The sequence below is a fragment of the Lonchura striata genome, chromosome 1A (assembly GCF_050655825.1).
Source record: "Lonchura striata isolate lonStrDom1 chromosome 1A, ASM5065582v1, whole genome shotgun sequence".
Lineage (NCBI taxonomy): Eukaryota > Metazoa > Chordata > Aves > Passeriformes > Estrildidae > Lonchura > Lonchura striata.
The window spans coordinates 49,896,828-49,913,058 of NC_140741.1; the positions used below are offsets into that span (position 1 = coordinate 49,896,828).

General features: G+C 39.0%; 1 protein-coding gene across 9 annotated transcripts in view; it reads right to left on the minus strand.

Moving 5' to 3' along the window:
- Window positions 1–11,607: 11,607 nt before the first annotated feature.
- KCNC2 (potassium voltage-gated channel subfamily C member 2) overlaps window positions 11,608–16,231 on the minus strand; it is a 100,177-nt gene continuing 95,553 nt past the window's right edge. For 4 of the 9 annotated variants that reach the window (XM_021528156.4, XM_021528155.4, XM_085569085.1 and 1 more), the window contains one exon: window positions 11,608–14,666. In XM_021528156.4, coding sequence (XP_021383831.1) covers window positions 14,530–14,666 — 137 coding nt within the window. In that variant the 3' untranslated portion in view covers window positions 11,608–14,529. The remainder of the gene's footprint in view (window positions 14,667–16,231) is intronic. The other 5 variants (XM_021528160.4, XM_021528165.4, XM_021528157.4 and 2 more) reach the window with 3 other exon arrangements.

The following is a 16,231-nucleotide window of genomic DNA, read 5'->3' on the forward strand; positions in this document are numbered from 1 at the left end:
TTCTTGTTTATAAATATTTTTCTAAACTAGCAGACACTCCTTTCTAGTCAGAACACATGCTTTCAAATATTTTGCATGAGTCGTCATATATTTTGTAATGCATTTATTAGAGTCATACCCATGAGCATTTTTGAATTGACAAACAATTTTGTCATTGAATATTACTGGAACCTCCATTTAATTTGAGTGAAACCCATCTCTGCACAGACTATGATATAAATTCAATGCACTATTTTAATAATCACAAAAGAACAACTTCTTTTAGGATTGTGAACATTTACTGCACTGGTCTTTGATGGAAAATGTTGTGCATGTAGACAACTGTAGAAAAACAAACTTTCAATTCCCACATAGTAATTTTTATTACAGAAATATAAGTCCAGTAAGGGATATGATTGTTATAATCAATCACAGATGACCACAGACAGATGAAACATGGGTCACTCACAGACACCGTAGACTCAACACTCACAATAAGCCATATTCAGATGTGCTTTCATATGTTAGATAGTATTCCCAAATTCTATAAATATGAATATTTTTGGAATAGGAGAAATCTTAGAAGAAAAATAATTAGGTCCAGAATATATGCCTAAATTTTAATTCATAGACTTTAAATACAGTAAAGAATATTTTTTCCCCCAGATCCACTCTCAGAAATCATTTTCCACATCTACTTACATCATCAAAAGCAGTAAAAAAAGACTAAGCTTTCTAGTTTAGTCCTGAATTATTACATTGCCATTTATTCCTTTACTGTTTTTCACTTGGGCAGATAATCTAGATTTCCTTTCATAGTTAGATTTCTGGGACATTAATCTTTTCAGGGCCAGACTTCAGACAAGTGGATTGCAGTAAAAATTTGAGACTCAGCATGTTATTCTTCTCTTGCATCTTTGCTGTTTTTTCCTGGTCTGCACAAAGACACCTTCATACTTTGAAAATGCCTACTCTTGGCACATTACATATTTACCAGTGGCTTCTGATATCTTTACACGAAGGCATTCACTAAGGCTTTTTCCATCAATTCTATTATTCTTAATCTTAAGGTTCAATCTTCTATTATAACTAATAGATAGTTATTTCATCTTGCATTAGGACTCTTCATACTTGTGCAATTTCAAAAGACAATTTCACAGGGTCACTCTGGTTTGAAAATATGAAGGCAGATGCCATTTTGCTGCTTTTTTGAGAAAAAAGGACAAAAATGTGCTTGAGGCCAATCTGCAAATCAGTGTGCACCTTCATGTGAGTTTTCTGGAAAAGTCATATTTCTAAACTTATCTTGCTGGTGGTGAGGCATACATGCAATGTGGGCAGAAGCTCAAAGGCTGCATGTAAAGCAATATGGAGTATTCACTGCTCATCAGTCTGACTGATTCTATCAAAACCATTTATATCCTTCCTCTGGTGGCCCAGAGAGCTCCATTTGTAAGTGTCTTCCATGCTGAGAGGCAGAGTGAAACATAAAACCACATAAACTGAAGAAAGATTATTGTCCTTATACTTCCCCTTTTTCTTATTTTTCAGTTGTTCTTTCTGCAGTTCAACTTCTCCTTGACCATGACCATGATGCAAAAGTCTGGGTCTTCTCACACCTGCAGTTAGAGGCCAAAGAAGGAAAGGAACCATGGGCACCCATGTCAAAGGCCAAGATGGATCTTAATCTGATGTGTGCTGCACCTGGTCTCCAAGTTTTCTAGTCAGTGGGCCAGTGCCAACTCTCTCCACTGGCCAGCAGTCACCAGGTTTCTCCTTCATCAAACTGCAAATGTACTCCTGCTGTATAAAATTTACATGATATCATCTTAATAAAGTTACAAGAATAAGCTGCATGGAGATTTGAGTAAGATCAACAGAAAAGCAAACCTTTCTAAAATTTTTCACAAGTCCCCAGGTGGAGGGCTGGGGTTTACCTTTTTCTCTTTTTACCCCAGACTACATTGACAGGTTTGTTGATATTATTCCATGGGAACAACCCCACCTATGGCTGATTTGGGGTTTTTGTTCTGCCCTGTCAAGTGCTCCCCTCATCTTTCATCCCTCCTGTCACTGAGAAGTGGGCAAGCATTGTGTGTTCTCATGGTTGTCGTACCACTTTCATCAGCAAATTTCAATACCTTATTTTGAAACTGTGCTCCCAATCCTACTTGGCAGGAAGAAATATCTTCCCTAAAATGAGACTGGTTATGATATGAATAGAAGAACATAAGTGAACATGTTTGTGTGTATCACACATTTTCAGCAGAATAATTTCTCTCTGTAGCACTCATTGTCTTCTCTCTGTGTGGAGGGTCAGTGTGACAAGTGAGGTTTAACCTCTGCATGCTGGAACAGGGCTGATGTGCCGTTCCTCTTCAGAATGTGCACGTGTTTGCAAAGGCGACCATGCCAGAAGCAGCTTACCCAGAAACTCAAGCAGATTCAGGAAATGTGTCTTAAGGACAGCCAAACATAGCCTCAATGGAAAGGACTAATAGATATGGAATCTGAAAGTAACTTTGTTGAAACAAAAATCTGACAAAAACTTTTTAAACAAGGTACTTTCAGCTTTCCATCGTAACTTGTTGTGATGTTAATTATATTAATTAGTTCATGGTAATATCACCTTACAATGGCATTCATTAAGTGTTTGAATTTGTATGAAATTGGGGAAAGCCAAAAGGTTAAGAACACTTAACTCTGAACAGGACACACACAACACAACAGCTGCCATAATCACTTTATTATTGTCCAGTAAAAATGTTCTGTTTTCACTTCTCCACATGCTAGAAGTACAAAATTAGTTCTAGTTCTAGTTAGTTCCAACATACAGTAGTCTCTGCACTCCACAAGAAAAAATCATATTTTGATAGTGTTAAAAGAAAGATTTAAAAATTTATATTTTTTATTGAGATGGGAAAAAATTAACCCAGTGTGATCAAGATGACAAAAACACAATATCAGTCATTTGAGATTATTATTGAAGAGATTTACTTTTGTTATTACTTTAGTTTTATTGTTTGTAAACAGTAAATATTAACATTTTTTATTAATGACTGAGGAAACAAAAAGTAAGAAAGTGCACTAATCAACATCCATTAAACTGTATTAATTTTTCCAAAGTATTTTTTTCCTGGGATTTACTTGACAACACTACTTTAAGACAGTTATTATATTAAAGAAGTGTTCTAAAGATATACAGAACTACTTTGTAAGTATAATAGTACTGCTTTTCATCTTTGTTGCTTTTTTTATCAATCCTTGTCCATTATTCTCCAGGAAAAAAGGAAAAAAGAGAGTGCTGGTAAATAAATTTGTAATCAACGTCCACAGACTAAGGCTTCTAAATGCAGAATGAGTGTCTGAATTAAAGGCCAGCAGAAGACTGTAAAGTGCCCATACACTGAGGCAAAGGAGCCTGGGGGGATGCTGCCCAAGAAACAGCATGATGAGAGAGCACTGTGCACACCAAGCCCCAGAGCCATCTAACAAACCTTGACCACACCATGTGGGCTGGTTGTGCTGACAAGTATATTGGTACCACCTTCGTTGTGACAATGCACTACATAGAGTATCAGGAAGAAAACTGCATTAGGACCAGAAATGCAGAGTTTTTTCTCAGTTTCCAGCTGCTGGGGATGTATGAGGTGCAAGATGGGTCAGGAAGAAGCTGATGGTAGTGGTGCCCAGGAAAGGAGGCTCTCATAGCTAGAGCACCCAAGGAGCAAATGCTTTTCTGTGCATGCATCCTGGGGGATGCTCTCTGCTTTCCTTCAGTGTGTAGGAGCCAAGACAAGCCCTAAAAGAGAAAACAAGGGGACTGGGAAGGAGCAAGGTAGGAAGGACATTGTGGCAAAGCGGCCAATGTCTCTGGCTGTGAGCAGGAGAGGACATGCAATGGGTAATGGTGCACCCAACCAAGGTGCCCCATACTTGTGCCCAGGCCCTGGCACAGCTCTCCCCACTGACCTGCCCCTCTGCAGTGTCTGCCTCCCTATGCAGCACAGCTCACTCACTCCCTGTGCCCCAGCATATAAGGACCAGCAGGATTTGGACACTGAGACTGATTTGGGGTAGGCTGTTTCAAGCCCTCACAGCACAGTCTCCATCCAACAGATCCCTTGGGTCTTGGTGCAGACAGGCTAGTGCACAGGCACAGGGACCAACCAGTCCACTTCTGTCCTCCTCCCACTGGGACCTGTATAATCCAAATCTACCCACCTACTCAACAGGCAAAAACACGAACTCCTCTATCTCTGAAAATAAAATCACCTACAGCTGAGCTCCCAAAGGCACACTCCCACAGAGAGATTTGGAGCAGATCCTCTGCCTCCCACTGCCTTGTGCCACGTGGTACAATTTGCAGCTTATACCAAGCACATGATATTGTTAAACACTGATATGTGCATTATACAAATATTTCTGTGATGATGTGACTATTCTGCAAGGCCATGGAGGCAAAAGGGAATGTGAAGGGGGCTGTGATATGTTTGGTACTCACTGCACAGCTCCGCTTCCCTACCAGCAGCCCAGTGAGTGAAGCCAACCACAAAGGGAGAAAACACCCCTGTGAAATCCTTGGGAGAAGGGACATAGACACATACTGCAGCACAGTAGCATGGTGGCTGTCACAGAATACTGCTTCTTGGACAGGCAGCGTGTTCCATCTGACTCCCTAAAACTTTTGTCAGGAATTGTACAGCTTAGTATAGAGGTTTGGATACTGCTATACTTACCCTACACACCACTGCTGGGTCCCAACCAAGGCAGCCAGCTGCAGGGCTGAAATCAGATCCAGAACCCAAAAGGGTGTTGGCAGTGCTGCTGGCAGTGCAGCTGTAACACCAGGGCTGTGTCCTGCAGAGAACAACCACACTGCCCAGTGGGCTGGGCTTTTAGGAAGACAGTGAATCAAATTCCAGTGCTGGCCATAGACAGATGCTTGCACCTTTCTGCTCTGTGTGCTGAAACTTCCATAGGGAATCAGCTGCAGTTCCAACCCTTGCCTTTAGCTTAGACATGGTAGTAACATCCCCACAAAGAAAAAGCCAGGTCCACAGATTTCCCCAGGGACCTACTGTGAACTACAGACCATAACCTGGAGCATGTCTGTTGCAAGCATATGCCTGCCTGCCCTGCCAGCTATTACAAAACATCTCATCTGAAACCTTGGATAAGCATATAACATAGTTTGTTTAGTATTTTTAAAAAGACACAGACAATGCAGGAATGATTGAATAAATAAATGACCTGTTACTGTCTAAAGATTTAAACACAGATAAGTGAAACAGGCTTTCCAGTAAGAAGGACAATAGAAGTCTACAAATTATGACCTAGTTGAAGGGTACTGAGGTATTGTAAATGCATTTCTTCCACTGGGAAGAAATTATGATGTCTGACTCCAGTTCAGAAGGCTGAATAATTTATTTATTATAACTATACTATAATACATTAATATACTATTTAAAGGAGGTACTAAACTACATACTGACTTTTTCTAACTACCATATCTAACTAACTCACAACTCGTGACCCTCTCGCCAGAGTCCAGACACAGGCGGATTGGATTGGCCATCAGGCTCCAACAATCCTCACCAGAATCCAATCAAGCAATCACCCCAGATAAACAATTCTCCAAACACATTCCGCATGGAAAAAACAAGGAGCAGAAATAGAAACTGTTTTCTCTTTCTTCTCTCTGTGCTCCTCTATGAAAAAATCCTGAGAGAGAGAAGAATGTGCCTGCCACACTGAGGATTATGAATAAAACTTATTTCAGAGATTCTGTCTAGGACTAGAATATAAAAATTTATCTTTAAGTAACTTCTTGTAGTTACCTTTGAGGAATATTTAATTCCTGACCTTAATTTAGCTAATGAACCTTTTTTGTTATATTTCTTTTCAGATCTGAAGGAAATTTACTATTTCTGCCCTTTAAAAAGGAAGAAAGAATCATGACAGTATTTGTCATTATTTTTGATAGTGTATGATATATTCAGCACTCCAATCGTTCTGCTCAGTACTATCATATTGATTGGTAAATGAATAGTTCAGTGAATATGTGGTTGGAAAATCTAATTTCTGAATTTGGTTTCTAAGCAATCATCTCTTTCTGTTGTTTTGGCATGTCCCTCTGCAGTGGCCCAGGCACTGGACATATTCCAGTTGCAAACTGCTTTTCACTGACAGCTGTGCTGCTTTTTAGACAGCATTTTGTGGTTACAGAATTTAATGTTCCCAACTGTGGCAGCTATACAAAAGATGCTTCAGAGAACTGCAAACTCATTCCAAGCTGGGCTGGACCTAACTGCAAAAGATGACATCTCCAAAAAGTTTTAGCTGGCTTAAAAAGAAGCCTCAGTCCTGTGCTCCTCTATCCTTGTGATTTTGGTGCAGATTCACTTACCTTTTCCCTTCCCAGCAGCTCTCATGCAGGCTACAGCTGCCCTGTAATGAGGACACAAGCAAAGGAGGCATGTGGGTAAGTCCTGAGTACACGATGGGCAGCGTTGAAGCTAGGAAAACTGCAGAAGACAGAAAGCAGTGAGGGCACATGCAAAGAAAAGGGAATAATCTACATAGTGGGTTCAGTAGGCTGCAGAAGGAAAAAAATAAAAGCAAACTGGTAATATGAACTCTGCTTAAAGCTTTTAATATAGCCAAATGCTTTCCCACTAAGAATTCTTGAAGTACACCTGGAGCTCACATGACAGGATGGTTTCACCAGAGATTTCCTGCAACACCAGAAAATGAGAAGCAAGCTCAGGAGTCAGTGTGGGAACATGTTCATCCCATGTGCACCTGAGCATGAGCTGCCTCTCAGACAGGCTCTGATTGCACACTCCTTTCTCAGAAGAGCATAAGTGCTGAAAATAAAACTGTTTCTGAGGCAGTAGAGGGGAAATGTCCATGTCTTGGCACTGCACATCTGCAAGAGTAAGCAAAACACTGTGAGAAGCACTGGAGCGGGGCCATATTACTTCTGTATTGGCCCTCAGTCCCTGCTCGAGGAGACAGATCTGGGTATTTTTCTGTTAACAGACACTCACAAAGATCAATTTATCAATTTGACCCATAATGGAAGAGGCATCTAAGACAAAGTTAACATCAGTTTATAGACATGAACCATCCATCTTCTTTATCTCTGGAGAAAAAACCCAAGCAGCTTGCTTAGAGTTTGCACCAGGTGTGCACAAAGCAGAGGTGCTCCCAAACACTCTGCAGTTTTAGAAGATGTGTAGAAGATGTGTGGCACTTAAAGTTAGTCTAGTGCTGGACTTGAACTTGCTGTGTAATCAGTTGGATTCAATGATCTTAAGGTTTTTTGCAACCTAAACTCTTCTATGATTCTATGATGTTGGTGATAAACATCCTGGAAATGCCCATGCCATAAGCCAGTTGCTTCCTAAGACATAGTCTTGCTTATGTAAGCCAAGGAAAGTTTTTCAATTCATGTTAGAGAGGTTATTTGACACTGGGACCTTGTTCAGATAATGTCCTGTACTGAGGAAACACTTCAGTAATTACTGATGAAACTATTAAATTTGTGTATGTGTTCTTCTCTGAGCACAGTTCTCATGCTCTTAAGGTCTCTAGTTGCTCTGTTACTCAGAAATTTAAAGCATAGTTCTCAAAGTTTAAGTAGAGGTTATAAACAGCAGTAACTAAATAAATTTTGTTGCTATAATGTCCAAACAAAACTAAGAGGAGTTTCAGAAATGTAAGAGTTACAGTCAATGTTATAACACTGACATAGGGAAAGGTGTGTATTTTTATTTCTATGTGGCCACAGCTTCACATGGCAGATTTCATAAGAATTTAAGAAAAGCATGTTGTTCAGTGCTCCCTCTACTCCCTCTTTCCAGTGTTCCAGCTCAGAAAAAAACTTATTTTTACACTAGAAAAATGAAAAAAATGCATCTAAACAATGGCATCATCTGAAGACAATCAGACTGCCAAACTTCATTGTACCAAAAATATTCAAAGGCATGAAGAAAATAAGATTTTTCTAAAGCCTTGCTGCTGCATTTAGTCACAAGCAAGGAAATCCCTGTCAGGAACTGAAAATCCTTACTATATTTAGCATCATCTTAATAGGATAATGTGGCTACAGTTTAGTATTCTTCAGATTGATGGAGTTTTGCATTGTTTCACTGAAAAGGCCAGGCTTCTTCAAGAAGTCTGATCTTGCTACTTTGGGAAATAAGCTGCCTTAAGATCAAGGAGAGCAACTTCCACTTTCCTCTTTTGATAGTTCATTGTCTTATGCAAGTCTAATACTGTTCTTAGGAGGCCAACACAAAATTGTCTGCTTTTCGTGTTTTAAAAAAGGTGTCCATACCATTCTGCAAAACAAAGAGTTGTTAAGCTACAGTCATCTTTTATAGCTTCAGTATTTCCCAGGGACTATCTTTTTCTTTCATGTTTGCAATCCTATAAGAATCATAGAATTACTATGTTTGAAAAAGACCTCTAAGATTATCAAGTCCAACCATTAACCCAGCACTGCCAGTGCCACATCTACATGTTTTTTAAATACCTCCAGGGATGGTGATCCCACCCCTTCCCTGGGAAGCCAGTTCCAATTCCAATTTAAAATAGTGTTCTCTTACTTGCTCTAGTATCTTATCACAAAATCCCATTTGAGGAGAAAACAGAGAGCTTCATGTGATAAGAAAATCAGCAATGCTCTAACCAGATGCAGAACATAAAAGGAAAACATCCTAAAAGTTTCAGAATTGCCTAGCTGTGCCCTGGGTTTAAATTGATCTCCAGTCTTCCACCTGCAAATAATACAAGAGATGTTAAATGAAATGCATAACATTTTTGTGCCAAATTTTCAAAAAATGTCCACCTCCAACTTCATTTTTTAAAAATATACTAGAATATTGCCATCTGTGAATGTGAAGCTGTGAAAGCATGAATCTGAAATCTGTCAGCTGTTCATCAACAAGCTGGTAATAAAAAAAATGCAAGTGACAGAAGGTTGAGTTTTGGGAAGGAGGTTGTGAAGGGTGAGAGAATCGTGCCTATTTTGCCAGAAGGCAATGAGAAGCCACACCTAGACCCAACTCAGAATGCTTCTGCAGAGCCAGGAGCTCTGCACCACTCACGCCTGGCTGAAAATCATCCCAGCCTCCCCATGGAGACAGCATGTGACAGATCCCTGTCTCTGGGGCTAGAAATCAGACACCTCTGCAATTTCAACATGTCCCAGGGATATGCACTGAAGTAGGAGAGAAATGCTCATAATGGCACACCAGCTAGGTACCCAACACCCAGCACTAACAGCTCAGTATTTGCTCTCAAACCAACTCTTGACTTTTAAAACCCACCATTGTTAAAATAACTTTTCTCTTGGGAAATTAAATAAATAAAGTTTCTTTCCAAGAGGAAGATAATGTATTATAAAAATATTAATAATTCTGATAAGTTTGACCTGGTAGAAACCTTTCTGCTTTTTTTGTCATTTCTTCTCATGCAGTTGGTGTTCAAAGGCTTTATTATGGAATTGTTCATGCCATTGCTTGTAATACAGAATATTAATGAATTAATTTTCTCTTTCTAATAGTAGTTTTCTATTCCAATTTCCTTTATCTGACTTCTGCATGTTTTTTTTCAGATGATAAAATGCTCTCTTTCATATAGTTAATTTGTTCATGACTTTTAAAATTCATATTTCACATAACTAAGCTGGTGAGTTTGCTCATGTTAGATTGATCCCTCTCCCCTATAGTTTTCAGTTACCCATCTGAAGAGAGTCCTTAAACTTCTCTCTCTTTTAGAAGCTTTAATTTAATTCAGGCCTTTTGTAAGAGAAGTTTTATGAATAGTAATTTTTTCACACATGAGAAAGCCCCCTTATCATTAGCTGCATGCTTCTTAGCAATTCTGGCACCAGTTTGCAGTACACACCTATAAAACGTCATAATGCAATGTCTCAAAATCTGCTGGAATAACATTTTCTCAGTGCTGAATGAGGCCTCATAAGAACAACTGCCTTCAAAGTCCAAACATCCCATAATCTGCTCCTCTCCAAATGCATTGCAGCTTTTGATCTCTTCACAAACCTTGCTATTGTATTAGCTCATCTTTCAAAAGGATGCTCACTTTTGACATCTTGACTTCACAAACTTAAAAGGTGAATGAGTAACAGCGTCTCCTAAATTGTCTTAGCAGATACATTGTTTGTGAATTCACAGCTTCTTTTCTAGTTTTGACTTCTAATCCTTACGTAATACTTAAACAAGGATTAAATAAGTTATTAGACTCCTAAGTCAAGTCCAGAGATGGCCACAAGCACCCTTTGGTGGGTATTTGATCCCCAGAATACCCACACAGCACCTTCCTGCTTCCACCAAAACTCCTCTCTCCTGGTGCAATTTTGCTTCTCATCATTCATCTATTTTCCTTTAAAACATGGCTAAAATAGAAGTGAATGAGAATGTGCAGCCCAGTCTTTACATTGTATCTGAGACGCTGCAGTACCCTGAAGAGTGAGGTTTACGTTCAAAGCCTTCCTCAGCCTGAGAAAGTTAAACCTTGATGTTCCACCTCATAAAAATGCCCTTTCACCCTTTTCTGGGCCCAGAAACAGGTGAGGAACAGGAGGGGGCTGGTGGTTAAGCCATCTTTTTCTTCTTAGAATAGTCAGAGTTGTGTTGTAGTTTCAAGACACATGAGCAGTTACCAGACTCACCATCAGCTTGTCCTGCAGGTGTGTTTTAAAAGAAAGCATTTAAACATGGGCTTGGTTCTCTAGCAGAAAAATTATACCGAGTCCAGGATATTCTAGACTCAAAGTCCTGAGTCGGTGGAGATCCATCCAGGCTTCTTACCACCCAGAGACTGTAGAAAATATCAGACACCATCAGTGTTTTGTACAATCTTGACCAACTAAATGCACCCCCTTGTCTGCATCCCATTTGGGGATCATCACTGTCCCTGTGTAGCACTGAGGAAAGTCAGGCACCTCTCTCTAGGTACTTGGGGCAGACATCACCCTGCGTGACTGGAACTGGCTGTGAGCCTTGTGCTGGCTGACCATTACACCTCTTCTTCCCTTGGGTACAGCTCACAGTCACAGTACAGGCAACTCTTAACCCTTGGGCAAACATCACAGTGAGCTTTCCTGACATATCATTATAACACATTTTCTGAAATTGAACACCTGTTTTCTGATCCTGTTTTCTGGAACCTTTCTTACATTACAGCACATATGCCAAAATACTGTGTTACAGCCTCTCAGATAATTTGTAAAACTGTACTAGCTGCCTCGCTGCTCTCAGACAATCTGTTTGTGTATTTGGGGATTTCTGGTTGCCACAAATACAGTATATTAGAATCTTAGGCAACCATTTATCACCTACTTTTTTAGGTTTGACTTCACTCCAGGATGCAACAAAACTCCCCTCAGATTTAAAATACCAGCCTGACAGAAACTTCCACATGAGGCAGAGGGTCGTTAACAAGCTGATAAAATTTCAATTGTTGCAGAATCCAGCTCATGTTAGCTTTTGAATTAGCTCCTCAGGCATTCCAGGAGGCTGATTTGAGAACTGGGATGGCCAGTAGCAGGCAGGGGACCGATACAGCTAAAGAAAGCTCATGAGCCAGTTCAGAAGATATGTTCCAAGTTCCTCCCCAGGTCTTTTGCCTTTTATTCTCCAATTCAGGTATTACATTTCGACTGGTTTCCACCAGGATTGTGCATGCACCTTGACATGTTCACAGAAGTTCCACGATACAGAGTTTCACAACTGGGATAGGTCCCTACAATCGGGACACCAGGGTGACAAAACAGATTCTGGAGAATTTCCCACTGAATAGGATGGAGAGAACATAATTACCACATTGTAGCACTATAATGTCTTATAAACATAGAATAGACTAGATCCATTTACCACAAAAATCACAAAAAATAACTTATCAAAGAATATATATTTTATGTAAAATATACATTTTTAGAATATAATTTAATACAATTTTTATACTTATTGATGTTGAGTTTGCAACACTTTGAATTTAAAAAAAACCACAAAATATTCTTGCTGCCAGAATTTTATTTCTGATAATACTTATAGTTTGAGGTAACAATGAAAGAAGACTGTGTGCTGTGAACAAAGTCAGTGATGTTTGTCTGCAGTCACATTTTTGTTATCAAAGTGAAAAGTAAACTTAGGACTTGGCAGGTACACTACAATTCATAACAATTTAGGTCATGGTAAACTGAGAAAGCAAGTACTTATGCAAACCTACTCTGTTCAAATTTGTGACTTTTGCAATATATGCCATTAGTATGACAGAAGTCAAGACAGATGTAGTTTACATCACTATCATTATTAAGCATGTTTCTTTGTATGATCCACAGCACAGCTTACTGCAGGAACCAGTAATAATAAACACGGGGTGGGGGTCTTTGCATGGAGCCTTAGCAATGATGACATGAATTCAGCTTTCCTTGATATAGATAAAAACTGATTTTCCATGCACATACGTTTTATTTACACTGACTCATCAACAGTGACTAGTCACCCCTTCCTCTGGCAGCAGTAATTATGAACGGTCTTTCATCTTCTTTAACAAGCTCTGCTTCGCACGCAAAGTCTCAGTGACCTCCTCAAGGTGTGAGTCGTTTATCAGGGCCCATTCAGCAGCAGCAGTCTCTTTCCAGTACAGTCCTTGGTATGGCTAAATTCCATTGTCCCTTTTTCAGCAGTCAAAAATCCATGATAAATTCTGTACAACACTGTAGTTAATATAACAGCAGCACCAGATATTATATTAATTAATTTGCTAAAAGCTGTTTGCAATTATCTCTATTGACAATATTTTACCAAAAGTAAATCAATGTACATCTCTAAATATCAGAAATGTATATTTGATAAATACATTATTTTACAAGAATTCTGACATGCAGGTCATGCTGTTGGGCTTAGCTATATACAGAAAAACATGTTACATGGTCAACAATAAATTTAATTTCTTTTCCTAACAAAAAAGTAAAACATGACAGTCAGGTATTATTCAACAATTTCAAGGATCATTTAAGATTTCAGTCATTATGGTCTTCCCCATGTATCTCTAAAACTCTACAGTTTTAGGGTAATTTTTCCTCACCAGCCCAGAACCTCAAATTTGCCATTGCATTTGTCCTGTTGTGTAAACAGAGGTTAGTATTGAATGAAAAAGCCATTAGAGGAGGAATAGTTTTAAAATTGCAATGAATGCTGGTTGCTAGGAGGAAGATTGATGCAATAGGCAACCGGTCAGTGCTGAAAAGCCACTCAAAAAATCTTAGCAGTGCACACGAGTTAGTCTAGACAATACTAACTGCACTTGAAAAATATGTATATTTCTATCTATATTTGCATGTGTAGTCCATATGAAAAAAAAAGAGAAAAGGAGAAAAAGTGTTCTTAGTTCAACTTAAAAGAGGGGGGCATTTTAACAGTATCTCTGTGCTTTATGGAGACAGATGGAGAATACAAGGAGACAGGTTGCAAAACAGACAGACAAACAACATATAGGACAAAGCACCTCAAAAAACATTGATTGAAGAAATTTTTGAAGCCCACTAGCCCAGAGGTATAAGGCTGGTCAAAAACCCAACTTGAGAACTACTACCCTCTTACAATGGTAAAAAAAAAACCCCAATATTTATTTCAATTTTACTTGGTACTCAGCTTCTGAAAATGTTGAAGAACCCTGGAGTAGAGAAAATACTACAGTACCAAGCAGCACTTGCTAGCTTAGAATTGCAAGTCTGGATGGCGTTTACCTTTCTTGCATGTTTTGTGCCTTCCCCAAGCCATTAAGAAAGAGATCTGGCTTCTGCTTGCGTGTAACCAGTAATGACAACCTCTTTGCAGTTATCTGTGTGCAAACAACCGGAGACATTCAGAACTCTGATACAGCAATCCAGTACCGAAATAAGTTAATTGCAAAATAAAGTCGTTTATCAACAAGTAGATAGTTAAAAAATAAAGGAAAAGGTTAAACACAGAAAAACAATCCCACATGCAGACCAGTTTATCAGTGCTTTCATTTCAGCAGGATGGTAACAATGTGAGAACACACATCCAGAGCCCTCTGTGGTCTCCACGATCCGCACACTGCTTGTCAGGTGATGGAGACAGGATGGTCCATGCAAATGAGCAGACCCTTCAGAGCAGACATCTTCAGAATGGATTAGAGTCACAAGAAATGGAGGTTCAATGGAGTGACTGATAATTACTTGGAAGCACATTATTTTAAGTAAATCTCCCTGAAAATATGCTTATTTATATGGACAACAGCATCCACTAACTGTCCTTTTATTGCCACAGGAAAGTAGGACAAGATAAAAGAAGAAATGCTACCTGAAGTATATTTAAAAGCCAAGACAAAAATCTTCAGGTACCCAAGTGGCTTTTCTTACTACTGACAGTTGTATCATGCAGGAGTTAAACCATATTTGTGGAGCCTATGCTTAATGCTACATTTATTTCCAAAATGTGGTAAACAGTATTTGATTTAGTACTATGTAGCCGATTGATGCCATCTGGTTTACAAGATGGAAGGGATGGGAGACCGAGAGCGCCTTAGAGGACAAGGTGAGCTGTAGGGTGATGTTACTGGAGACAGTCGCAGAGCATTGCCTGTCAAGCCAGCTATGTTGTTTAAGCTTCGAGATTTTTCATAGCCTTGTATGAGAAAATGCACAGACATCAGTTGAATTCAGTCAAAAAATAGACAAAGACAAACAGTACAATGTAATGTAATCCAAGGAGCTATCAGGGACTCAGAGGGAATCTGCCTGCAAAAGAACTCAGTGCTGAGATATATTACTACCAAAAGATACTAATAAATAAAATTATTTACAAATTAATGCATTCACTTTTTCCCCAAAAAAATTAAACAGACCACCACACAAGAGGTCTGACCTGCTCTTCACCATCCCATCTTGCACTTAGTATCACACTGTGGGCTTCAGCAGGGCTGCACAGAGAGCAAGATAAGGAATCCCACCAGGGTGACTGAGCTATCTGGCTAAGCATAATCAAAACCCCATTAAGACAGACTACAGAAACTGTCAGAATTACATAATCTCTGCTACATCCAATTCCTAATAAAGTACATTTTTTTTCTTTAAAATAAATAGACCAGAAACCAGATAAAATTTATACAGAATGTGTAAATCAGTTTTGCAGAGGACTGAATGAATATAAGAAGCTTTATCTTCAAAAATATTAACCCTTAGGCTTTGCTTCTAATTTTGAAGTCTAATAAGACTGCAGAGCTTGACGTATTTGTAAATGCCTCCTGAATGGCAAACTTAAAACATTGAATTTGTGCTTCTTTTCCGGATTTGAACAAAATCAACGGTATTAATCCATATAAGCAAGTAGTAAATTTTTAATCATTAAATGAGGCAACCACATAATGCTTCACAATTTGAAGGGAACATTGCACTTGCAGATATTCCTGTTCACATACACTGTGAGTTCTGGCTACTTACTTTTTGCCACTGTGGATTGTTTTCACTTTGTAGAGGCTATGACGTAAACCAACAAAAAACATTGCTATTCACTGCATCACTATCTTCATATTCAAGTATTTTCAGCAGCTGCTGAAAATGGAAACGTTAGGAAACTGATCTGCTTGTTGGCCTGAAGATATCAGCAAGGAAATACAACAAAGATTAAGCCAGGCAAGAACTTGCTCCTGAAGTACATGGGTACATGCTTCAGTGCAAGCATGAGAAGTCTCACTGATTTCAGTGATACTACTTATTTCCTTGAAGACAAGTATGCATTTAAGCATTTGTCAGGTTAAGATATTCAGATCTAAATGTCTTATAGGGAAATAATAAGACTTTTTCCCACAGAAACCTTAAAATACCAATGACAGTAAAGCTACATTCCACCACATGGAATGTCGGCAAACTTCTTCTTTTTTTTGTTTTTTTCTGATTGAAATGGTTAGTGGCTCAAATGCCAGATCTCTAGGTAACAGGCAGTTAATGGCATCTTTAGGAAAAATCATATATTAGACTCCCCCCTTATGACAAATAACATATTTTTTACCCACTGAAACCTGCATACTGTAAAACCATACTTAAAGCAAATGTATAACCTCATGTCTGCTAAAACATTCTGCAATGTTCTCTCCAGATGGCAAGGGCAGGCTAGACTGTAATACTACACAGAATTCAGATACATTTCTGAGACAGCCTCCAGTTTCTGAGTTTCTATCAGTATTCACACAG